Raw genomic sequence first — 23535 nt, forward strand, 5'->3', positions numbered from 1 at the left:
TCTTTAAAGTAAAAGTGTCAGAAATTTGAGTTCTTCCTCCTGCCTTGGAATTGGTTTTGATTTTAGGAGCAGTTGTGAAGCCTTTGATTTGCTGTGGTGCAGCCAAGAACAACACGCACAGATAAGAAACAAGTTTCGTGCTGTTCTTAGATGTTAGCAGAGGTTCCTGTCCAGTATGGAGAGTGCTTTTTCTTTTATGCTAAAGGTACAGAGTTAAAGCCGGGAGACTTCTAGGTCTTTAAATTTGTTAGAGTACATTTTACATGTGCGTCTGGATCTCATATTTGTACCGAGGTGAGTTGATGGAGAGGGAAGATTGAATTGTGCTCTGAGTTCGAGGGATGCAGGAAGAATCAAGAATGAGCAAAGCAAACATGTCTGCTCAAATATTTTAAGGAAAATGATGCTGCGTTTGCCTCGAGAGGCTTGTTGGCTGTTGCTTTGCATTTCTGTGCCAGGCATCCATACCATATGCATTCCCCTTTACAGGCTGTTGTGTTCAGGGTGTGCTGGGATGCCAGGACATCTGGTTCCTGGGAGATCCGTGCTTGCAGGGACCTTTTTTCTGTTTTGGGAATGCACAGGGGTTTTTATTAGGCTCAGCAGGAGTGCAGGGTACCTACCCAGGAGAAGTATTTTCTGTGTCCGCTGGGTGCAGTCTCTGGGAATCCGCGTGATTTGTCTTAAAGATGCAAAGTGCAGGACTGTCGCTCCGTTCTGTGCCTTGTGTGTCTCTATCTCGCTTTTATCTTGTTGCTTACCCCATCAAATTTTTCTTTTTTTTTTTTTGTCTCCTCCAACTTTAAGGTTCCTCAAAGATTTATGGCTAAATGGGAAGTCAGTGTTGGACAGGCAGAAGACATTCTTCTCGGGGGGGCGGAGGATCAAAAATGCAGCCAGAACTCCAGCGAGCTGGACAGCGAGAAGGAATTGCAGTCGGAATACTATGCCAATGGCCCTGGAGCAGAAAGGGACAGGCAGCTGAATGGCCGTTTTAAAACCTTGGCATTTGACTCCAGACACCCGGCCAGTGAAAAAGGAAAATTGCACATCAAGCCACATGTGAAAAAGAGCTCTGACAGCAGAAAAAGGACTAGAGTAAAAAAGAGTGGTGCAAGAGGGGAAGCATCTAGGGCAGAAATCAAAGAAAAAACGCCAGAGAGCATAGTTAGAAACATGATTGTTGGGGACCTACCAGATAAACACGCATCTCATGAGCTTCGCCGGATTGCCAACAGCCTAACAGCATCCAGTAGCACCAGGGAAAACCATTTGCTTTCCTCCTTCGGAGAAAGACGTTTTGAAAAGACAACTTTGAAACCAGACTATGAGAATCGTAAAAGTGATGCTCTGAAGAATATGCTCCAAGGGGATTTGTTTTCCAGCACATCTCTGGAAAGAGAGAAGAGCTCCCTGGGCATTTTGTGCAGTTCCAAATTACAAATACACTATTCTGCGTCTGATACTGGTATTGAGAAAAAGCAAACTGAATCCGATTCATCCTCTTCCCTCTCAGATGGTGGGAACAGTGATGTAGATACCATGGACCAAAGTTCAGAGAGAGCCTCTAGCGCTCTGGAAGTTAGCGATTCTTCAGATAAGGTGGAGAAGGAATTTCCTATGACGTCAAGTGGAAACATTAAGCTTTCCATGTATCTTTCTCAGAAGAGCAACAGAAGGGCCAGGAAGAAGTCATACAGAGATCGCAAGCCTCTGGGAGGTTCAGTAACCAGCAGACTCGACGCGGAATTTGCAGATGGGGAGCTTGAAGTAGGCTTCTCTGATGCTGAGAGGTCATTGACGGCTCTCGAGCGCTCTTCAGATGTGAGAAATGACAATCTTTCCCTAGCAAACAAGCACACTACTCCCCAAAGTGTTTCCAAGGACAGCTCCTGGCCTGCTGTTGCAAATCAAGCAATCTTAAAACCGAAAAGCATGAAATTGCCCCGAATCAGGAGTATAAAATGCAAACATAAAGAAAAAGTTGCTGGGTTGGAGCCTTCTCTTGCAGAAGAGGAGGGTGGTGTGAATCGCTGCTCTTCCGATACCAAAGGTTTCTCTGGCCTTCAGAGAGATTCTCTTCAGAGAAGCGGAAAAGTGGATGGTCAGAAACTGTTAAACAACATGCACGAGAAACCCAGGGATTCTGCTGAAATAGAAACGGCCGTGGTGAAACACGTCTTGTCCGAGCTGAAGGAGCTGTCTTACCGGTCCATGAACGATGATGCTGGTGACTCTGGCGCTCCAAAGGCCACAGTACCTTTACTTTTCTCTTCCGCCTCTGGTCACGGTCGTTTGCCTATTGAGCCAGATTACAAATTCAGCACCTTGTTAATGATGTTGAAGGATATGCATGACAGTAAGACAAAAGAGCAGCAACTGATGACTGGTCAAAACATAGTCCCATTTCGAAATACCAGCACAGCTGATGGTTCTGGAAGCAATTCTGCGAGCGGTCTGAAGTCCTTGTCTATTGTAGGTCCCCCATATAAAATAGAAAAAAATGGAGATTGTGTCCAGGAAACAGTAAATCCAAACTCGGCTATAAGCAACTCCTCATTTTCACGCAATCCTCCAACCAAGTTGACGGGGATTGGTACTAGTAAAAGGGAGCCCGCGAGTACTGCTGTTTCTGGGACAAACGGCACAAATTGCGTGTCCAAGCGCAACTGTTCAAAATCTAAGCAGTCATCAAAGCTTGGAGATAAAACAGTTTCAAACAGAAAGGACTTAAAACCAGGAGGGCCAAGTAAGTTGCTAAGTCGGTTATCCAGAGATTCAGGAGAACGTGCATTCCGTGTTCACGGTTCGGTTACCAGTCCTCTAGGTAATGAAGCAGAAGATACTGAGAGGAAAGAGTCTGTTGATTTAACAGAACATTCAACTGATGAAGACTCTACCTGTTTATCTGATGACAATTTAGATCGTATTGGAAGGAGACCTGAAGCTGGTAGAAATATTGAGAGCTGCACTTCTGCTGAAAATGGGGAGAGTCCAGACTTGGATTCAGAGGCAAATAGTGAGAGCTCTCTTGGTGATGAGTCTAATGATATAAATCACGTAGCACCCAAAAAGCGATGGCAGCGTTTTAACCAAAGCAGTGCTAGATCTAATAAGCACATCAGTAGATCTAGGGAACAAGGAAACTTGGAGAGTGCCTTTGGCCTGAATTCTCGTGGCTTTTCACTGAAGGGAAATGAGTGCTTGGGACGTAGGCATTCCCCTCACGCCAAGGTGCTTGAGGGAGACCTGACAGAGCAGGACTATGAGAATCATTTAGACTTAGTTGAGAAACGTTTGAATGTATGTGGTAAGCCAAACAACAGTGTGATGGACTCAGAAACAGAGCTTGGCAACTTTGCTCCCCAGTCTGAATTCTCTGCACAAGGTAAGGGAGCTGGACTTGCGCCAGAGTGTGTATTTGTATACTTTTATACCTTTTCATTTAAAGCATAAGTTATGGAACTTGGGGCTGTTTGACAACATGGAGATCTATACGTCTGAGCTGGAGAAAGCGTGATACCTTGGTTTTGGGTTCTCTGTGCGCATGGAGAACAAAGAAGGCAGAGCGATGATGGGATTGCGCTTAGCTTTTTGGTCAGAAAGTTTAAATACATTACAAATCGTTAGTTCCTCCACAGTGAAAGGTAAAATAAGCATCCTTCTGAGCTTGGGATTTTTTTTTTTTTTTAAACTTAGACCTTCGTAACGTGTTGCTTAGAGCCACGTGCTTGGTGTTAGGTGGATAGATCAGCGCTAGAAAGTCGTGGGAAACTGAGCCTCAGCGGCTGCTCTTATTTTTTTTACTGGTGCTATTTGGCATAGAGTCCGCCTTTGGTTTGTTCTGTAGGATTTCATCAAGACAATGTGTTTTTCGGTGCTTCAGTGTGGAATTTTATTAGCTGCTAATAACGAATTGGGGAACCCCACAGATTTGCTAATTTACAGCTGTGGTGTGGCTGCCCGAGGGGCGAAGGGCAGGACAGAAGAGGGGGAGGCTGGGCTGGAGGTGGGTCTGGAAGATGGCAGCATCATTGGAAGGGAAATGTCCTAGGAAGGAGGAGGCTTCTGAGGACCACAAGGTCAGACAGCCCTGCCTCTCCCACAGAGATGGGGACATTTGGTTAAAGCAAAACAAACCAACCCAAAAATGTGTGTGTGGAGGGTATAGGTCCAGCAGAACCACGTTCAACAGATACCACCCTCAGGCTTCTGCAAAGAATCTGGGGAAGCAAACCTTAAGGAAAACCAGAAACTGAAATTTTTACGTAGATTTCACCAAACGAAATTGCTCTAATCTCTTTGCGATATCATAAATTAATGTAACCTGACAGATTTTTGAACCTGTGTGCATTTTGTCACTTGTGCGTTCCCTCGGTGCGCATTTTGGTGCGTGAATTTTGCTATTAGGCGTTGCTGGAGGTTGCCTGCACCTCTGTTTCAGTGTGGAAAAGGCAGCTTCTGGCTTAGCGGTCGTAGGACCTGCCCAAGGCAAATCACAGCAGGCACGAAACGAGCCCGTAGGAGGTAACGCACGGGGTAAAAGTTCTGGTTTGAAATCATGACAAGCTTAATCGTTCACTGACTCCTCTGGCTGTGGCTGCATGGTTTTGAGGACTTACGTCTTGGCAGAGCAGGCGAGAGGATGCACGTTGTTCTGTCGAGGCTCTGCCGCGGGAGCGCCGCAGCCCGCCCAAGGGAGCGAGTTCCTCCTTTGCGCTAAAACGCAGCCGGCTTCTTGTGGCTTCGTGATGGTTTTGCAATTGAAGCGTCCCTGTAATGTTGCTCTGTGAGATGGGAGACGCAAGCCCGCAGAGAGAGTTGGAGAAGAAGAGCTGCTAAGAGGTGGGAATATTAAGAGGAGAGAAGCGGCGGAGGAAGGCAGCAGGCTCCTGGGCGAGGTGGCATCGGTGGAGAGGAGCGCAGGGCTGTCCTGGTGCTGCACGCAGGGATGCAGCGAGGGCCTGGGTTTGCTTGTAAAAGTGACAGATCAGCAACTGCAGTGTAATCTAATTCCCCTGCCCTAAATAGCGCATGAACCTTGAATCGCACCTGAAGCTTATCCGTATAAATGTGCCATAGGGAGGGACCGGAGCCTCCGTGTATGAGGAGTAACGTCCCCAGTGTGCTGGCGGTAGCGAGTAAACCTCTAATGCTGTGAAAAGCCCAGCAGAAACCAATCTTCCTTTATATCAAGTAAGGCCAATTACGTAGAAAGTAAAGAGAATGATGCTGGAAGTCAGGCTAACTGCAGCTTGCAGAAGAGGAGGAGTTCCCTCTGTTTGCCAGTGCTTTGAGAAGACGTGGCTAATCCTGGTCCGCAGCAGAGTATCAGCGTAAGAGATCACAACGAACGGCAGTCACAACGGTGTAATTTCTCCTAAGCTCAAAGTATATAAAGTCTTCATCAGAGTTGAATGGCAAAATTAGGCGTATTTTTGCTACAAACTTTGTGGTGCGATTTAGAGCAAATAAGGCAGAAGTGAAGATTGGTGGAATTTGCTGACGTAAAACATTTTTATAAAAAAAAAAAAATAATCTCGTCAGGTATGCGATTTGCCAGTGCCAGTCAGACTGCATTTGGGATTCTTGTACGGGATTCGCTTTGGGGGAAAAAAAAATGCAGTTCAGCCAGCCCTTCTGGCACAGTGCTGTGTGCTCTGCTGCGTGGCTCCGGGGCTCTAAAGAGTTGCCCAGTGAGGATACTCATCCTCTAACTGGTTTTGTGCTAAATGTGTATTTCGCCCAGGCACCTGTGCAGAACGTTAATAGAAGCTGAAAATAGCTGTGTTTGAGAAAGTTGTTCCTTTCTTTTCTTTTGGCCAAGTTTGACGTTTTCATGCTTGTTTAACCACAAAGCCACAATAAAGTGTAGCAATCTTGTCCAACATCCCTGTTCTGAAGTGTTGCGCTGGAATGCTTTGTTATAAAATGTTTCCGTTTTCAAGAAGAAAAAGCCACCCCCAACACATGAAAAGAAGCAAAGAGAATATTTACTGTTTGTTCCTAAACTTCCAGGAGACCACAAATGTTTTTGTGACTAGGAGAAATCTTTTGATGATTATTATTTAAAAATTTTGAACGCTAATAAAGGGGAAAATTCAGCGCTACCCTGGGAAGTGAGAAAAAGACCTAAATGTGCATCATCTTGCTTTTGCAGCTTGCTGAGCAGAGATGAGGCGGGGCGTTGGGGCGGCGAGGCGGTGTCGCAGGGGCGGCGAGGTTTGCGCCGAGGAAATACCTGTTACTGGGTTTCCCTCGCGATGGCGCGGCCTTGCGCAAACAAAGACATCTGAGCCCTGAAGAGCTTGCAGGCGCTGGCCAGGAGCGTTCGCTCCCGGGTCTCATTGTGGAATCTATTGTCGGGAAGCAAAGGCAATAAATGGGCTTGCGGTAGCAGATGGGGAATACAAGGCTCTTGTAGTATATACAAAAATACGCCAGGGAGGAGGGGAAGGGAAGGAGCTAGGCTTATGTGTTACTAGTGAAACTAGTGGTTGAACCGCGTTACGGGAAAACACTGTTTTCCCGTGCCCTCAAAGGAGTTTGGGTTAACAGCAAAAGTAGTGTGATGAGTCTGAGCTGCTAATGGACTTAGGTTTTGGTAAAAGTACTGCAAGTAGGTTAGGTGTAAGTTTGTCTAGGGAGATGTTGGGTGAAATTCCAGGAGCCGCGGAGATATCGAATGTTTTTTGATTTCTTACCTGAACTGCTTGAAGTCCCTTAGGTCCTTAAAAATCCCACCTGCCACGTCAGGATTGTGGAAAATAGGCAGCTCAAAAATTATAAGGCTGTATCAAAGCGAAAGGAGTATCAGGGCTCTTCCCACGTGGAGCCTCTGGAAGAGAAGGCAGGAGCAACTGTTACCTACAGATGATGAGGAGAATTTTGTCTTGTAGTCGTCTCAGAAACACAGTCTTGAAGCTGCTTTCCTTTTTCTTAGTACATTCAGAGAGGAAACGCCTTAGAAAGCCAAGTAAACGGCTTCTGGAATATGCAGAAGAATATGATCACTTATTTGCACCCAAGAAAAAATCAAAGAAGGGCCAGGAGCAATTGCAAAAGGTGGGTGAAGGCTCTGGTTATTACCCTGAGGCTCTGGTCTGTGTGCTTTCGACGCGTTCTCGCCGGCCGAGCGTTGTTGCGGTGTGTGATGCCATGCAGGATGAAAGTTTTCACCAACATGTTTCGCTACGCTAGGTGAATTCTGTGGTGAGGCCTGAATTTGAAGGAGGTCTTCCTGCGCAATGCAGTCCTGACAGACGTACCCAGCGGGGGCCGAGTCCTTTGGTTTCAACTCCATCTTCGACCAAGGAGTCCCCTCCCATCCTTGAAGCAGAGTGCTCCTTCTCGGAACTAGGATCCCATTCCACTGATCCCACTGATCAACTTCTAGAAGGGCCTTCAGATTTTCCAGAGCTGGTGCTGTCTTCCTCGGATGTTTCTGAAGTTTCTGCTTCTCCAGATGCAGAAGAGAGATTCCTGAAATCGGGTAAGTGGGAGGTGCTGTGATTCTGCTCACGTAAATGAAGGTGTCACAAGCTCAGCAGAAATTGTTGCTTCAGTCAGAGTGAAAGGGTTAGTAGCTGCTGATTTTGAGTTTGTTTTTGCTCTGCTTCATTCAATGACCATTACTGGTGCTGGGAAGGGAGAGGGGGTGGGTGCCGTGGGTGACCCAGTGAGCTGGATGACTGCACTTATGCTTTTAGCTTTCTGTAGCGTATGATGGTCCTCCTTGGTCCTGGCGTGGAATATCCCTTTATCCAAATGAAGAAAGTCACAACTCCTTCTCGGAGTCCTTGCCATCTGTGCTTGTAAACAGTGGCATTCCTTTAGCTCGAAGGTCTCTTGCTGCTGTTAAAACCCTTTGGAGGAACGTCGCTGTGCTGAGGTTGGTAGGCAAAGTCTAATCCGCACAGCTCGTGGGGTGACCTTTTGCTCTTCTGGTGAGCTCAGGGAATTGTAGCACAGAAATCCCTCTGCAAAAACTTTTTCTTAGAGGTTCTAAGCATCTAGAAATTGTCGGAGACTTGTACTAGCAGCAAGCCAGGGCCTTAGCTTCCAGTAAGGCGCAGCATACAAAGAGCGAGTGCGGTCTGACGGACTTTCACCCTTTCCAACAGAGTCAGCATCAGGGTCTACTTTGCAGTACGTTCATTCTTTGGTAGCATCTAAAGACGTGTCCAGGGTTAAAGCCCTGGTGTTCTGGCTGTGTGAACTTGGAGGGCACGCTGTTCCTGTTCTAGAGGCCCTATGGGCAAAAAAATGAAACCAAGCAGACAGAGGTACAGTCACTGGGAGGTCGGTCAGCCTGTGATGTTTCAGGGCAGAGGGGTTGCCTTTGGGGGCTTGTAGGTGTCAGATGGAAAGGGAAAGTTGGAGGGGATTAAAGGAGGAAAAACTGGGGATGTGAATCTGAGGTGGGAGATGCAGAACAGTACAGGGTGCAGCAGTGGCAGCAAACATCCAGTACACAGAGGTTGCGTGGTTTTCCCCCTCCTGAGAAAACTCACCTCTTGTGAAGCACGCAGAGCCCAAGCCGCGGGTAGAGGCTTGCCTTGAGAACGATGCCGCGTTGTCCCTCTGCCAGGTGTCTGATGCATAAGCTGTGCGTGCCAGAGAACGGACGCAGCCGAGGCTGATAAAGCAGGCGAACAGCGTAGGATGGGTAGCAGGCTCTTTCTGTGGAGCCTCTTGCGCTCACAGCATCATCATTTCATGGTGCTTCTAAGTTTATACTGTTGCCAAAATTAGTGTGGATGAGCCCAGGTCTAGCAACTTGTTACCTCCTGAGTGCTAGCAAAAAGCCTGAGTAGGAAACGGTGCAGGTTTCAGCTGGTTTGTGTGGGGTGTCTTTTCCCAGGTAGTTTTAACCGGGAACGTGTCCTTAGCCTGTTTACGATGTGCAGCATACGAACGCCGGTGTGAGAGGCGTGGGAGAGGAGGCAGGGCTGTATTTGTCCGTGGTAGGACTGCCTTACGCCAGATCAAAGCGATTGGGAAATTATGATCTGAATTGCGCTGCCGGGAAGCGCTACCTGCTGGCATTGACTTCATAGTCTCTCTTCTGTGGGTGGATTTTTGTATTACGTACTGAGGTATGCCTGAAGGTCATGGCAGACTGAGGTCCATTTTTGTAGAAGTTGTACAGGAACAGGTAATTGGCATCTCTGCCCAAGGAACTTATGATCCCAAAGACGGGGTGAAGCAGATTGTTTTGAACTGTTGATTGGTATTTGCTTAATGGTCTTAGACTGATTGAAGAGAAGAAAATCACCGTTTATCTCATGCGAAGAGTTTCATTGCAGGAAACTTCGAAAGCAAGCGTCAAAGGAAGCCCACTAAAAAGCTCTTGGAATCCAATGATTTGGACACTGCCTTTATGCCAAAGAAGGACGAGTGGACTCCCCAAAAGAAGGTACTTTCCTTCCAGCTCATTTGAAAACCAGATAGAAAACGAGCCTAGGCAGCAGACCCCGCTGAATGAGACACAGTGCGATGGGCTGTGGCTTTTTGTTGGCTGTGGCCCAGGAGCAAAGGTCCACCCTTCCCAAAGGTGCTGGTTGCTGTGTTATGATGAAGAAATCTGCTGAATACAGATGTGTTCCCCACCCCTCCTCACTTGTAACGGGGATTGGGTAGTTTTGGCTGTAAAATCTCCTCTCTTCATTGATTTATATGGAAAAGGAGTCATCCGGATGCTGGCTGGGAAGGTGTGAGCAGAAATGTTCTGCGCAGAGGCTTTCTGTCACTGTTACGTTGCGGTGTAGCTTGGGCTCGAACCTAAGGCTTTGTCCTTTTCCATCAGATTTCCTCTGAGCAGTGTTTCCTACCTTCCCAAGTGAGCTGGTGAACGGTATGTAAGTGCAAAGCTTGTAGCAGGATGGAGGCTTGAGTTGGGTCACGTGTAGTGTGCAGTGCTCGGTGCAGATTTGTAAAGAAAATGCTGCTCTTCTCCGCTAAATACTCGCTATTCAGTGACGTGATTTGGAAAAAAGCAACTCGTCAAGAATTATTTCAGGTGGTGCACCTGCACAAGACTTGTTGCCACTGTTTCTAAGGTTGATTAATAACAGTTTTCCTTCTTTCCTTTTTCTCTCTCTGTGTGGCACAGTCTTAATGCAGTTATCATGGCTGCAGTAATGCAGAGGCCAGTGTATTTCAGTCTTAAGCTCTGTAAAAGTGTAAAGCCAGAAGAGAGTCGCTGTTCCCAGCAGCTTACAGGGTGTTAGCAGCCTTTTTGGGAGAGCTCAGGAAACAGCGGATGATGCTGGTGAGCACAAGACACAGCAGACTCAGCATTCCTCCCTGCCCAGAGACTTGACTTTTCCATGTGGGATCTATCACACACACAAAACAGATGTTTTCTTGTAAAGTCTCTAATCACTGATGAATTCATAACCTGAACTGTAAGTTACATGTTGCAGTCATTCGTAAAGGGTCTGAGTGGCTGAGGAACGTGCATCTCTGATTTGCATCGGGTGACTTGACTCTGTGTTATTTGTAGGGCACTGGCCCTTCGGAGAGCGACAGCTCTGAGCTCTACTCACCAGCCCACTTCTCAGACCTGGGAGAAGGTAAGTGAGGGCAGGGCTGCGGGGGTGGGCTGTTGGTGACATTTGGGTCGGTGCCTGTGGCTTTGTGTGTGTGTAAGGGTTTACGTGTCCTGGGCTCTCAGAGGGTGTTTGCCTCAGCCAAGGCAGCGGCAGAAGAAATAGGTACCCAGATTGCTTACCCGAGGTACCGTTATGTCTTTGATTTCCCTATGAAAAGTGGAGATGGTGGGTTCATATTTCCGTGAGAAGATGTTCACTTCTCATTCATAGTCCGGGTGTTTGAAGGAAACTTGTCAGCACAGGTCCTGTGCCGTTGCCCTGTCTTTTGCCTGATGGTGTGCTGTGACCAGGCTCAACAGTGGCTGCCCTGTCCCATGGACAGTTGTGCAGCTCCCCGTCTCCCTTTGCATCACGTTGGTGTCGACACGAGGAAGCTTTTATTGCAGCGCAGTGGGAGAAGGTAGTTTTCAGCATTTGGTTATCAACGTAAGCTTTGTGTTGATAGCATTTCTTCTCTTCTGCTGGGGGGCTGTCTCGGGAAAGTCAGTGATATTGTTCAGCAGCCTAGGAAAAGAAGCTTAAACCCGTAGGAATTGGTGGTCCTCTGATGGTCGCAGGACAGAGGGCAGACTGCCTGGAGGCTGGTATTGCCCCAGCCCTTATGCCCTCAAAGACAGTAGGACCCAGCCTGAAGCTTTTGGAAAGGGTGTAGAACTTGCTGGTGGCACCTGTAGCAAGAGAATTATTTCTGCATTTTCCTTGAGTGGTCTTTCTGTTGCATCCCAGCTTCTGAAAAGCTCTTGGAGAAGCAGCGGAAGCGGAAGAGACAGCGCCATCCCTCTGCAATGCATTCCAAGAAGGAGAGAAATGAGGAGGGGCTGGGGGAGACCCCACACTCTGAGGTACTGTTGGGTCTTCCTACGTGCTGTCATCCCTATAACCTGTCTGCTACTTCCCAGGGGACTTGGCAGAGCCTAGCCCAGGTCCTCTTTGGCTGGCTGGCTTGTCATTTGGGAGTTTGTCCCACCAATGTAGTTGCATTAGCTGGGGTTGAAGTTGAAGATACTGCCTTGTGTAGTAGCTATTTTGTGATGACTACTTAACTCGGGCTCAGTTTTTAAGCTGCTACGCAGCTCATTCTCCAGGAGAGAGGCTGTTCTGATCTGATGGAACCAGGTTTTGCCTGGCATCTTGCTTTGTACCACAGAAGGTCTAACTGCTGTAAAAGTTCTTCTCTGGTGGTTGTGGGTATCTTGCCCTTTTACACACCAGTAAGAAGCACAAGCGCTAGACTGTGGACCTCAACCCCTCCTTCCACTTGCCCCTGCACGCTGGGGTGAGCCAAGAACCGCGTTGGAGGGGATGGGGGGGGACTGTCCGTGACGGCTTGCAGGAGCCTCTGATTACGTTCTGCCATCCAGCAGAAAGGGATAATTGGGGCAACTCCCTTCTACTGCATCCCAGCAGAGCTGGCGTACAAATATCTCTGACAAGCACGTTTTGCCTTTTAGGAATGAGCCAGGTATCACCAAGTGTAGGGGAAGCAAGACTTTTCCTGGGAGAGGCGGGACACCTCTGGGCCTCTCACCATCGCCTCTCACTTCCAGTGGCCCAGGTTCAGCAGCAGGCTGTTCTGTCAGGATAGTCAGTATGTATTTCAGGAGCCAATTATAGACATATATTGTTATATTTGTTGTTGTTATACAGCTTCCAGGAGAGCACAAACCTCATACCACTTTGTTTGAGCAATGCCATCCACCCTGTTGCTACTGCTTTTTGAAAAGGGCGTTTCTGATGGGGGTGATAAAGTGGGGTAATACCCCTGGGCCATGCAAGCCTTCCTGTATTGGTGTTAGTGCTCTTTCTGAAGTGTGCTCCTCTGGAATCGTGTTTCAAAGAAGTCGGTACAAATATCTTTGCCAATGCTGGGGGGCAGTTAACACTGTCTGCTGTTAGGCACCCGCTAAGAGACTGACTCAACTCTGAGCCAGCAAACCCGCTGTGAATCTTTTATAGGGAAGAAAAGAGGGGGCAATTCAGAGCAGCAAAGTAGCTAGGCCATGGCTCTGAATCCCGCACCCACCATTCCCTCAGGAATGCTCAGGGAGTCTTAACTGCCTCCACCCTTAGACATCTGTGTTGAGTACCTGAAGTTAGGTACGGTAAACCATGCCAAAAAACCCAAATGGCAATGCTTGGCGCCTTTTGCCAGCATCCATTTCTCTGTGATTGTGTCTCTTGAGCCGCTGTGGCGAGAGCGTTCGCCCCTTGGCTTTGGGGAGTGCATGCGTACTGGTGAGTATTGGGGTGCTGTGGAGACGCAGTTGTGCTTTCACGTGGAATTTGGACCATGCTGGTCCCTGAGTGACTTCCCACGCGCCAGGCAAGGAACTCCACTTTGTGCTGAACGGTGCTAGAAGAAATAGACGGTCTGATGATACAGCGCAGTGAAGCCTTGGATCCAGCTGCTTTCAGAGGAAAAGAGGGCAGAGGAAAGCTTGTCTGCCTGGGCTGAACCAAGCAGCTTTCTCTGTCCTTGCCTGTCTGTGGAGCCAGGAGTGCAAGTTTACAACATCAGGGCAGCAAGAGACTGAGAGAAGGGGATGGAAAATGCTGTTGAAATGGTTGTCAAGGTTGTGAGCCAAGGTCAGGCTGTGCCAAAGAACAGGCCAGGCTTTTGAGGATGTGCCAGATACAGCAGCAGAGATAGCTCTGGAAGAAGACCCGAGATGAGAGACCTGCCCTCTGTAGGAGGTATGTAGTTCTGCAGTGCTCACGCTGGGTAGGGGAAGGCGGGGGAACAGTGCGAGAGGTTCTTTTGAGTGATGGCCTTGAATGGCGATCCCCTTCTCCCTGTCGACAAAGCACAACTATCTGGCCTTGGCCGTCCTGCCTGGCTCTGACATTCCCTTCCCTCTGCGGTTCTGGGAGCATTGATTAAAATAAGGCTAAGATCCTGGCGTGCGAAACGTGCAGATTGGCCGGCTGTTTGCGGAACCAAATAGGATGGGTTTGGGCTGAAAGAGCAGGGCTAGAGCGTGCTTTGCCACGCTGGGCAGCGTGGGCCCAGTTTTTAAGGTAGCAGCGCTACTAGCAGATGCTTTCAGTACTGAAGAGGGAGTTGCTGGCTAATGTGATGTGACTCCTAGATGCATTTTAGTCTCCCATTCCGTTAACATGTGAAAGATGCCATCAGGGTTCAAACCAAGGAGTCCTAGCAGCCGTTGGTAGAAAGCGGCTGGAAGGATGGAAGGACAAACCAGTTCTAAATCCCTCATACCTCTGTCTGTAGCAAACCTGAGTATGTCCCCCCTTCTGAAACGCTGTCTTGAAACCTAAGCTGCAGTAGGAAGCTAGTGCCAGTGCCCACAGCACGGGTGGTGCTTGTCTACCAGCACCCTGCCCCTCCTGACCGGGTCCTCGGTGACCACGAGAGGGGCTGAGCTCACTTTGTGGTTGTAACACCAGGGCCCCAGCGTAAGCAGAAGCTATAGCTGACGTCGTTTGCCCATACCAGTAGCTGATTAACACTGCTCTTGTTCTTCCTTACAGTGACCCCTGCAACCCTGAGGTCACTGCTGAGCTGAGCAGAAGAGGGAGCACCTATGTAGGAATAGGAGGACCTGAGCTGTAACCAGTCCTTGGAGCACTGGTCACCGGTGCTGCTCCTGGAGCATTCCAGGAGCCAAAGCGAGTGGTTGGCCCAGAGGGCTGCCTTGCAGCAGACTACATAACTCCTAGCAGAAATACAGCTGCAGGAGCAGAAGTATCGTAGCACTTAGCTTGAGAAGATGCCGTTGCGTATAGAGGCAAAGGTGGCCGTTGTGTTCTTAGATGGTCTTTTTACCAGTGCTGTAGAGACCTTTCCCTTCCCTCTGCCAGGGCTGTGCGGTAGGGTGGCAGCAGCTTACGTGCTCCTTTGTCAGTATTCCGCAGGCTGCATCGCTGCCAGCCTTCCAGCGAGATTGTGATGATAGTCTGTAAGGCTGGGCACCCTATGGTATGTTAAACTGGTAGTAGTTTGTAGCTGGGACTTTGACTTTTCTTATTTGTGCTCAATAAAGGCAATTTATAACATTCATCTTTGTATTGTGTGCTTTAATACACTGTCAGTGCACCAGTGCATCATTGCTCCACAGAACTCGGGTGGCTTTAAAATGTCCCCAAATAAAAGCATACTGCTACGTTCAGGGAATGGAAAAAAAACCCAAACAAACAAAACAGGCAGAGGAAGCATCATTATCTGACCAGAATACCAGCTCCAGGTTCTTCCAACTTTAAACTTTGGGAGATCTTTATGTCCTTGTTTTGCCCAGACTGTGTTCAGACTGATGCTCTCCCGTACAGAAAGCAGTGCAAAGCTCCCTCTCGTGATCGTTAGCTGGACTCCTGGCACCAAGCAGGCTTGAAGGGGTGAGAGGGATGGCTGCTGCTCCTGCCAGCAGTTTGAATTCCTCACGAGGTCTTTCAGGTGCCCAGTTTGTGTCTGGGCGTACACTGGGGTATGGTTTGGTGACCCAGGGAGGAACTGGCAGCTACGCACCGAGATCACTCAGCTAACTGCAGTGAGCTGGGATGTTAAAAAATGGCAGGGTCCTTAAAAGCGCTTAGCTAAAGGCATCGTTTTGGTGCAGCATTAATGGCCCTTAAGGCGTACCCGCTCCGGAGCGGCAGCTGGGCTGGTGGGACGGCTGAAGGGTTTCTGGCTGTACCTGGGAGCTGGCAGGATGGCGTTTCCTAGCTCTTAGTTGCCCGTCCTGACCAAAGTGAAGGCAGTGCTGCCACGTGCAGCTCCAGGACAGCAGTATCTTGTGGTAGAAACAAGTGCCCCTAGGATACCTGCTGCTCTCTTTCCTTCTACCAGTGTCTGGGCAGGTCCCATGGACACATCGGGAGGTGTCCTTCCACCTCGGGATGCTTTATGGCAGGATCCCTGACTTGGCCCGTGAGGGTGTGGTTGGGCCTTTATCATTCGGAGCCCATCTCGGTGGGATGCTCTTTCACCAGCAGATGTTAGGGTCAGTGCTGTGGTGCTCCTATGGGACAGATGCTTATGAAAGAGTCACTGCCCCAGGCAGGCCAGTGGTGTAAAGCCCTGCTGCGCTGTTCGCTTTGGCGTTGGCCAGCTAATTCATACTAACACAGGCCTTGAATACCTACGTCCCTGCATTTTACGTGGGTTAGGACAAGCCGAGACAAGCTTGGGGAAGAGTCTGGGTCATTTGCTGGGTGACAAGTGCAATAAAGATTGTTTGAAGTTTTTCATTTGCATTTCCAGTGCAAGCAGACATCAGCATGCAGAATGCTTCAGACTATTCCAGCCTACGCGATTTGTTTCTATGCAGGGCAATGCTTTCTTCCTCAGCCATGACTCCTTCCTCAGAGAGGGGTTATGCACAGGAAAAGAATTGTGTTGAGTGTGTATTTTTTAATGATCTAGCAAACTAAGAGTTCTTTCCTTTGCTTTCCTTTCTTGTAAGTCTTTTGGTGGAACTGTCTGGGGGATGTTCTCTCCAGGGTGGGTAACGCGCGCAGACCAACTGCCAAACCTGTTACGTGCTCAGTGGCTGAATTTGTAGTTTCCAAGTCAGGACGGGAACTACTGACAGCCCTGATTCTGGATTTCTTTTTAAAGGGGGAGACATCGGTTCATGGGACTGCTGCAAGCCCCAAAGAGGGCAATGAAGAGGGATCAGAGAACGACCATGGAGTGCCTTCGTCCAAAAAGATGCAGGGGGAGCGTGGAGGAGGAGCAGCTCTCAAGGAGAACGTGTGTCAGGTAAAGTCCTTGAAGAAATCTCTTTGAAGCTTTACCACTGTAAAGTCTTTTTGTGTAAGTTCTGGGACACGCTGGCGCCCCAGATAAGCACAGGTAGCCACAAGGTGCTTCTTGTAGAATTAATGTAGAATTTTTGTGCTCTGAATTGAGCCTTTCCTCTGTGATTGCCTCTCCTCCTGTTGAAGTTCACACGTCAGGGAGACGTGACCAACGTAGAATTCATTTTAGCCGATGCATGGTAGCGGGGACTGGATGGCAAATGGCGGTGGTGATGCACAAACCACCTGAATTAACTGTCACAAGGAAAACTTGGCATTTTCCCGCAGCGGCACTCCAGGCCAGCACACAGATTATTGCTGTTCGGGATGAATTGGGGAAGGAGGTGGCTCGGAGCTGACTTTGTGCTTCTTTCCCTGCAGATCTGCGAGAAGCCAGGGGAATTGTTGCTGTGCGAGGCGCAGTGCTGTGGTGCTTTCCACCTGCAGTGCCTTGGGCTCTCCGAGATGCCAAAGGGCAAATTCATCTGCAATGAGTGTTCCACAGGTACGGCAGCTTTTGTTGAGCGCAGGACAGGGTGCTCGTTGGGTGCTTACCTGGTGATTCCTTTGCTGGAGGGATGTGCCTGCAGCAGGGCTGCTAACTAGCTCTCTGTCCTGTGATTATTGGTTAAATGATTGATAATGACTTTCTAATTAACTGGTCTTACTGTTGATTCAGGCATGTGAGGTGCGAAGAAGTGAACGTCCAGGATCTGGTGGGAAAGAGAAGGGGAAATTCTTATCTGGGACTAGTCTGGAGCGGGCTGGAAAGGGGGCAATGGCTAAGTAGGGCTGTCGATTTTTAGTTTTCTTCTTATTTTTCCCTGGCTTGAAATCACAACTATAATAACTTTTTTTTTTTTTTTTTCGATCTGGAGTTTTATTGCAGCTGCAGGCAAAACCAGCCTGCTGCGGAGACCTGTGCTTTGGGCTAGGTCCAGCAGGTTGGGAAGTTGTGCTGTGCTAATAGGCAGCCCGGTGGAAGCGTCAGGTCTTCATTTAGCCCTTCTGCGTGACTGGTATTGTGTGTGCTGCTCTTTCTCCAGGGGTCCATACCTGCTTTGTGTGCAAGAGCTGCGGGGAAGATGTAAAACGGTGCTTGCTGCCCCTTTGTGGGAAGTATTACCATGAAGCGTGCATACAAAAGTATCCGCCCACGGTCATGCAGAACAAGGGCTTCCGATGCTCCCTGCACATCTGCATGACTTGTCACGCTGCTAACCCAGCAAACGTCTCTGCATCTAAAGGTACTGAAATCTTCTAGGGTGGTCCCGGGGCTGCAGTCAGAACCCTTTTCTTTGTTTCACATCCACCGTGCAGTTGCCTGGTCCGCTAGATGTTGATTTTTCTGTCCTCGCCCCAGTGCTCGCTGTAGCGTTTGCTGAGGGATGGCTTCGGAAGGGGTGGTGTCTGTGTGCGAGGCTGCTGCTCGTCAGCACTCCTGATGGCCAGATGTGGCAACTCAAATGTTCTCTTCTGTCCAGGCACTTGGATGCCTGCACGTCCAGCGATGCCACACGCCTCTCAGGGTTTTTCAATAAGTCTCTGGGGCTGTACGGACACTCTCATGTTTCTCCTGCCTGCTTTTCACTGAGCCAGCGCTGCAGACGATGCCTGCTTAGCAGCACTGGCTATCGAGGCAACGGGATAGAGAGCAGCGTAGTAAAAACTACGATACTGTTCTAGTTCTCCTTTTTTTATAATGCAAATTCTCGTCTTGCAGTCGTGACACCCTTGGGCTAAGCTGCTCGGGCAAATGTTTGTTTGAGCTGTTTGCAGCAATACCTTGACCTTTATCTCACATGATTAAACTTAAAACTTTTACGTGATTGCCTTGTATGTTTGCTTCTAAAACTGCCTTTCTTCAAATCCTTGGTATCTTAAGACGAGTGACAATGAGACCAGCTCTATTTTTATCCTCAGGGTCTGTGTTTAAAGTTGTCTTTTTTTCCCTCACATATCAGTATTTGATGTAGAAGGCAACACTAAAGCCTAGAGCCCACAGCTGACCGCTTCCCCACTGAACGTTTGCGTTGTGTTCCTCTGGCTGCTGCTTCTCGGTGGTGGGATTTACCCCTTTCCTCCCACCTCTTTCCCTGGTAATCGTCTCCTGTGAGGAACTGAAAACAGGCTCGCAGAATAAATGGATAAATTGTCTTGGATAAATTAGGCCTGTAGGCAACTCTGAATTCTCCATTCTGGAATTTCAGGGTAAAATCTGATAAAGTGGAAAGGCAAGCACCGATGTTTTCAGAAGCTACGTGGCTTGGTTTCATTATGTGCAGCTAAGCACTTGGAACACCCCCTCTGTAATTACTGTCTGAGCTGATTTACTAATTATTTGTGTATGATAGGAAGCAGTCCCAGTCTGTGAACTCTTGAACTGTTTCTGCGCAGCGTGCAGGAGGTTTTTCACTTTTAAAAAATGTCACTGTGTATAAGTTATATACCAATATATATATGTGATTTTATATATATTTTGTTATATTGAATAACTTCATGGGAATCTAGTGAGTATGTCATGCACAGTCTATAAAAAATTAAGATTGGTTTCCATTTCCAAAGATCACCTATGGTTGCTTGTTTTGAGCTTAGGTATCAATAGAGATGAGTTTTGGGAGGAAACAAAATACCGTCCTCCTTCAGAGGTTCACTGTGTTTCCGACATGTCCCGGTGCTAGGTCGCTTGATGCGCTGTGTGCGATGTCCGGTTGCCTACCACTCCAACGACTTCTGCCTCGCTGCTGGGTCCGTGGTCCTCGCCTCCAACAGCATCATCTGCCCCAACCACTTCACTGCACGGAGGGGCTGCCGCAACCACGAGCACGTCAACGTCAGCTGGTGCTTTGTCTGCTCGGAAGGTGAGACGGTCCGCGCTGGGTCCCCTGTCACCAAGCGAGGCCCTGACAAGAAGTCATTAGAGCGGGCAGAAGCTTTGCCCGTGCAGAGTGTGCCAGTGAGAACTGCAGAGAACAGCTCCTATCCATCCCCGCTTAAGTCCAACTTCAGGCTTAGAACTTTTTCTGGATCCTTAGAAGGGTTCTTTGTGTAGCACGAGTAGGGCACGAGCTGTTGAAAAGGGTTTGCAGAAGAGCATCGTGCCCTTTCCTCAGCTGTTTCTGTCTGGACGTGTGGAGTCAAGGGCTTTTGCACAGTGACTCTGATAAATTCCTCCTCCTTTTCTTTGCAGGGGGCAGCCTTTTATGCTGCGAGTCGTGCCCGGCTGCGTTTCACCGTGAGTGTCTAAACATTGAGATGCCGGAGGGAAGCTGGTATTGTAATGATTGCAAGGCAGGCAAAAAGCCACACTACAAGGAAGTAGTCTGGGTGAAAGTTGGGCGCTACAGGTAGGTGGAGGTAGAACAGACTTGTCCCCATCTCTTCTTCATGCAATGCTCGTGGTGATTGAGGTGAGAAGCTGCTCCTCTCTGCAGGGTACAGTGCAGCAGCCTCTGACTTTTTTGCGTGCATGTAGCAGCTGGTAAAACGTGCTTTCCTCCTCCAGTAGCCTCTTGTCTCCCCACCAGCCTCACGGGTAGCCCTCACACACTTTCCCCCCAGGTCTCCATGCAGTAGCATGCTTCTGAGGTGGTTGGAAGTGGGGAAGGCAGAGGTTTCATCTGCCCTTCCCTGTGTTGCAGGTGGTGGCCAGCTGAGATTTGCCATCCTAGGACAATTCCTGTCAACATCCAGAAAATGAAACATGACATCGGCGAGTTCCCTGTGCTGTTCTTCGGCTCCAAGGATTACCTGTGGACCCACCAGGCCCGTGTGTTCCCCTACATGGAAGGTGATGTCAGCAGCAAAGACAAGATGGGGAAGGGCGTGGATGGCATATACAAGAAAGGTAACTTGTCTTCATCCAGGGAGGTACAGGTTCTGTTTCTCTTCGTTCCCATTCGGAGAAATGATATTCTTATAACAGAGAAAATATCTTTTCAGAGCTAACGCTAAGTTAAATTTGCAGAATGAGCTGCTGGTAATCTGTCATCCAGTTCACCCAGAATATTCATTGGTCTGAGCTTGCAGAGAGGGAGGAGTGCATGCAGATCTTGAATGCTTCTCCAGCTCTGACATAGCTGCTCTAAATGTGAGCTGCTGCTCTGTCAGCTTCCCTGTGTCTAATACAGTCGTTATCTGTATATAAAAATGCACTTGAGAGTTGTGAATGCGGCTGCCTGACGCTTCTGCCCAAAAGCTAGCTGACAGTTGGGATGCTTCATCACCACGGGCGGGTCCCTTACTGTAACAACAGTCCCTACGGGTCCCTTACCGTAACAACAGTCCCTACGAGTGCCCTGCTGCCTGGGCCTTCCCTTCACCCTCCTCCAGCGAACCTCTGCCTCTGGAGTGTGCAGCCAGGCAGGTTTGCTTGTGGAGCTGTGAGCACTGGGTGGACACTGGCAGCCCAGCTGCGTGTGAGCAGAGGGAGTTCCTCATAACACCATCTGTTCTCTCGCTTAGCTCTTCAGGAAGCTGCAGTAAGATTTGAAGAGTTGAAGGCACAGAAAGAACTGAGACAGCTTCAGGAAGACAAAAAGAATGACAAGAAACCTCCTCCCTACAAACACATCAAGGTGAGGGCAGGTGGGGGGGGCAGGTATGGAAGAGAACTCTTGAGCTGTCGGTGCAGGTGATCTACAGGTATACAGAAATATTTCTGCTGTTCAGGCATCTGGCTGCGTTTGAAGGTTACTTTGGTCCTCTTGGCATTTTAAGTCATCCTCCACCGAAAGGATTCATGTATGCACAGAGCTGTATGGAAGCTGGACACCAGTAACAGAGGTGCTCTGATTTACTGGAACAGATCTGGACATCTCTGTGCTGTTCCATGTCAGTTGTGTGGTCTGAAGGAAGCGTCTCTCTACCTTGGGGACTTAGGGGAGAGCGTTAGTAATGCGCAACGTGCGCAGGTACTGTGTGGTGCTGCTGGCAAGGTGGGCGCCCCAGGTGGTGCGGGACGGGAGACGGTCAGGGTGCAGTGGAGGAGAGCTGCGGGCAGGATGGTGACCCACGCTGGAGCTTGATAGCATCTTGTTTTATCTCTGCTGCTGTTTTATGTCTTCTTCTGTATCAGTTGGTGACTGAACAGAAATATCAAAGCAGATGTATGTGCAGGAATAGCCCTTTTGCTGAGTTTTGGGGAACTCTTCGTGTTTAGGGCTGGATTTTGAGATAGAATTGGAGGAGCAGTAGAAGTCCTACAGGATGGAGGTGACTTGAGAGGAGAGCTGGGGCCAAGCGGGTACATGTGCTTGAGGTGTGGGTCCAGACTGATCAGAAGCCCAGTGACTCAGGGATTGTGTTCCTCTTTTTTTATTGCCTCTATCTGCTTCTTCCCTTTTTATGTGGCAAACTATGAAAGCGTAACTGATTGCTGGCACTTGTTATTTCTAGCTAGGATTTCTAGGCTGGCAGCTCCTGCCTGAGTTACAGTACAGCGTAAAGAACACAACTGAATGCTGTGGCAGCAGTATAGGTCAGGCAGCTTCAGTGGAGGAAATCCAGTTTCTCATTGTAGGTATTTTTAAGCCTGTCTCTGGCCACGACATGAAGGAACTTTGGAAGCAGTTTGGAGCCTTTGAAATACCCTTTTAATATAAATAATAATGGTCATGGTCCTTAGCCATGGCAGCTCTTCTGAGGTCTGGGTGCAAGCTGTTTGCCTCTGTGAAAGCAAAGCAATTTGCAGGAGCACACGGTGAACTGGAGAAGGCTTCAGGGTGGAGTGGCCGAAGCTGGCTGTGTCCGCTCCCATCCTGGCCTTCCAAGGAGATCAGCACCTCGGGGTCCATCCTGAGGAGCGGCAACACGAGAGACTGCTGCAAAATACACTTGGGATCCGTCATCACACCAGGGTTGTGGCTTGTCCAGGCATTTTGGAGCTGGCTTTGTACCAGCAGCGCCTCGGAGAGTCGGGCAGGCCTGCTGGGTGTGCATGCCTGCTGAGAGGGGCACCGCGCTCCGACGCCGTGGTCGCTTGGGGTGGCAGTGCCAGAGCCAGCGAGGGCACCTCTCTCTGCCCGGTGGTGGACGGTCCTAATCCTGTGAGTCTCGTCCCTCTCGCCGAGGTGCTGAGCTAACAGTCTGAGTAAGAGATGGGAAGCAGCAGAGGAGAACACAAGAATGACAAGGAAGGTCAGAGGTGGGAGGCAGTACTAGGAGGAAGGGGAGGCTGTGTGTGTTGAAGAGATTAATTGGGGCGTTCTGCAGGATTTGCTTTTAAACGAAGGAGGATAAGGGCTCGGCCGCCTCTGCAGGCTACGGCGCAGCAACTTTTCTCTGTGGGTGGGACTAGATAAATTGTGTGGGGGCTGGAGTAGTTTTACTAAATGATCCTCTCCTTTCATGTTCTGGGAGAGGAAAGGGAGCTGATGTATTGCTCGCCTGGGCAAAGAACAGGAAGGAGCTTTTCTTCAGTGTCTCTCTCCGAAGTCCTGACTCTCTGTTGCCTGCCTTTCAGCATTCGCTGCCTTTAACCAAAACCAAAGGACCCTGCTCGTGCCACAGACATGCCAGTCGCTTCTCCACCCGGTGCTGCACTCTGCTTCCTTCCGGAGCGGTTTTTAGAGAGCTCGTTGGCTTAACTCTGAGCTCCTCTTTGGGCCTTCCAACCCCAGCCTTGCCTGGTTTTTCTTTCATGTGCATCTGCAGGACAGTTGGGTAGGGAGCTAACTGCTTGTGGCCTGGTGCGTAGGTGGGCCCTCTGTACTGTCACGGGCATGCCAGCCTGGTTCTCGTAGTGACAGCCGAGGGCACAAAACAGCTTGAAGGTAACAAATTCAAAACCCAGGGCTGTAAGGAAAAGCGAAGGAAAAGGACCCGACACTCAGAAACTGGAGAAGGTGCTGTTTCATGCAGAAAATGGTTTGGTGTCGGTCACGGGTATGGTGTGCACCCAGCGAGAGTGCTGGGCCACCTGGGCTGGATGTCGGCACGGTGGTGATGGGAGGGGGACACTTGGCTGCCTCTCCCCGCTCCGGGGTCACGGAATACCCACTGCACCAGGGGATGCGAATGGGGGACCTGCATCCTCCTTAGCTCTTGCCTCTAACCATCTACCTCTTGAAACAGCGTGCCCAGAAGTGCGTATGTGCCTCTACTTGTGTCCTTCTGCCTCTCGCTGTAACTAATTCACACTGCAGCCTGTCAGCTCGTAGGC

The 23535-nt window shown here is 49.2% G+C and overlaps 1 protein-coding gene across 2 annotated transcripts in view; it reads left to right on the forward strand.

Annotated features, from left to right (window-relative positions):
• Nucleotides 1-23535, forward strand: part of NSD1 (nuclear receptor binding SET domain protein 1) — a 66759-nt gene that overhangs the window by 22255 nt on the left and 20969 nt on the right. The window contains exons 5-17 of one of the 2 annotated variants that reach the window (XM_082324337.1): nt 808-3388; nt 6944-7065; nt 7201-7492; nt 9309-9418; nt 10508-10577; nt 11343-11458; nt 16192-16335; nt 16755-16878; nt 17420-17620; nt 19055-19234; nt 19564-19720; nt 20015-20220; nt 20838-20950. In XM_082324337.1, coding sequence (XP_082180463.1) covers nt 808-3388; nt 6944-7065; nt 7201-7492; nt 9309-9418; nt 10508-10577; nt 11343-11458; nt 16192-16335; nt 16755-16878; nt 17420-17620; nt 19055-19234; nt 19564-19720; nt 20015-20220; nt 20838-20950 — 4416 coding nt within the window. The remainder of the gene's footprint in view (nt 1-807; nt 3389-6943; nt 7066-7200; nt 7493-9308; nt 9419-10507; nt 10578-11342; nt 11459-16191; nt 16336-16754; nt 16879-17419; nt 17621-19054; nt 19235-19563; nt 19721-20014; nt 20221-20837; nt 20951-23535) is intronic. The other variant, XM_082324338.1, reaches the window with a different exon arrangement.

Source organism: Platalea leucorodia (assembly GCF_965183815.1).
Source record: "Platalea leucorodia genome assembly, chromosome: 11".
Taxonomy (NCBI): domain Eukaryota; kingdom Metazoa; phylum Chordata; class Aves; order Pelecaniformes; family Threskiornithidae; genus Platalea; species Platalea leucorodia.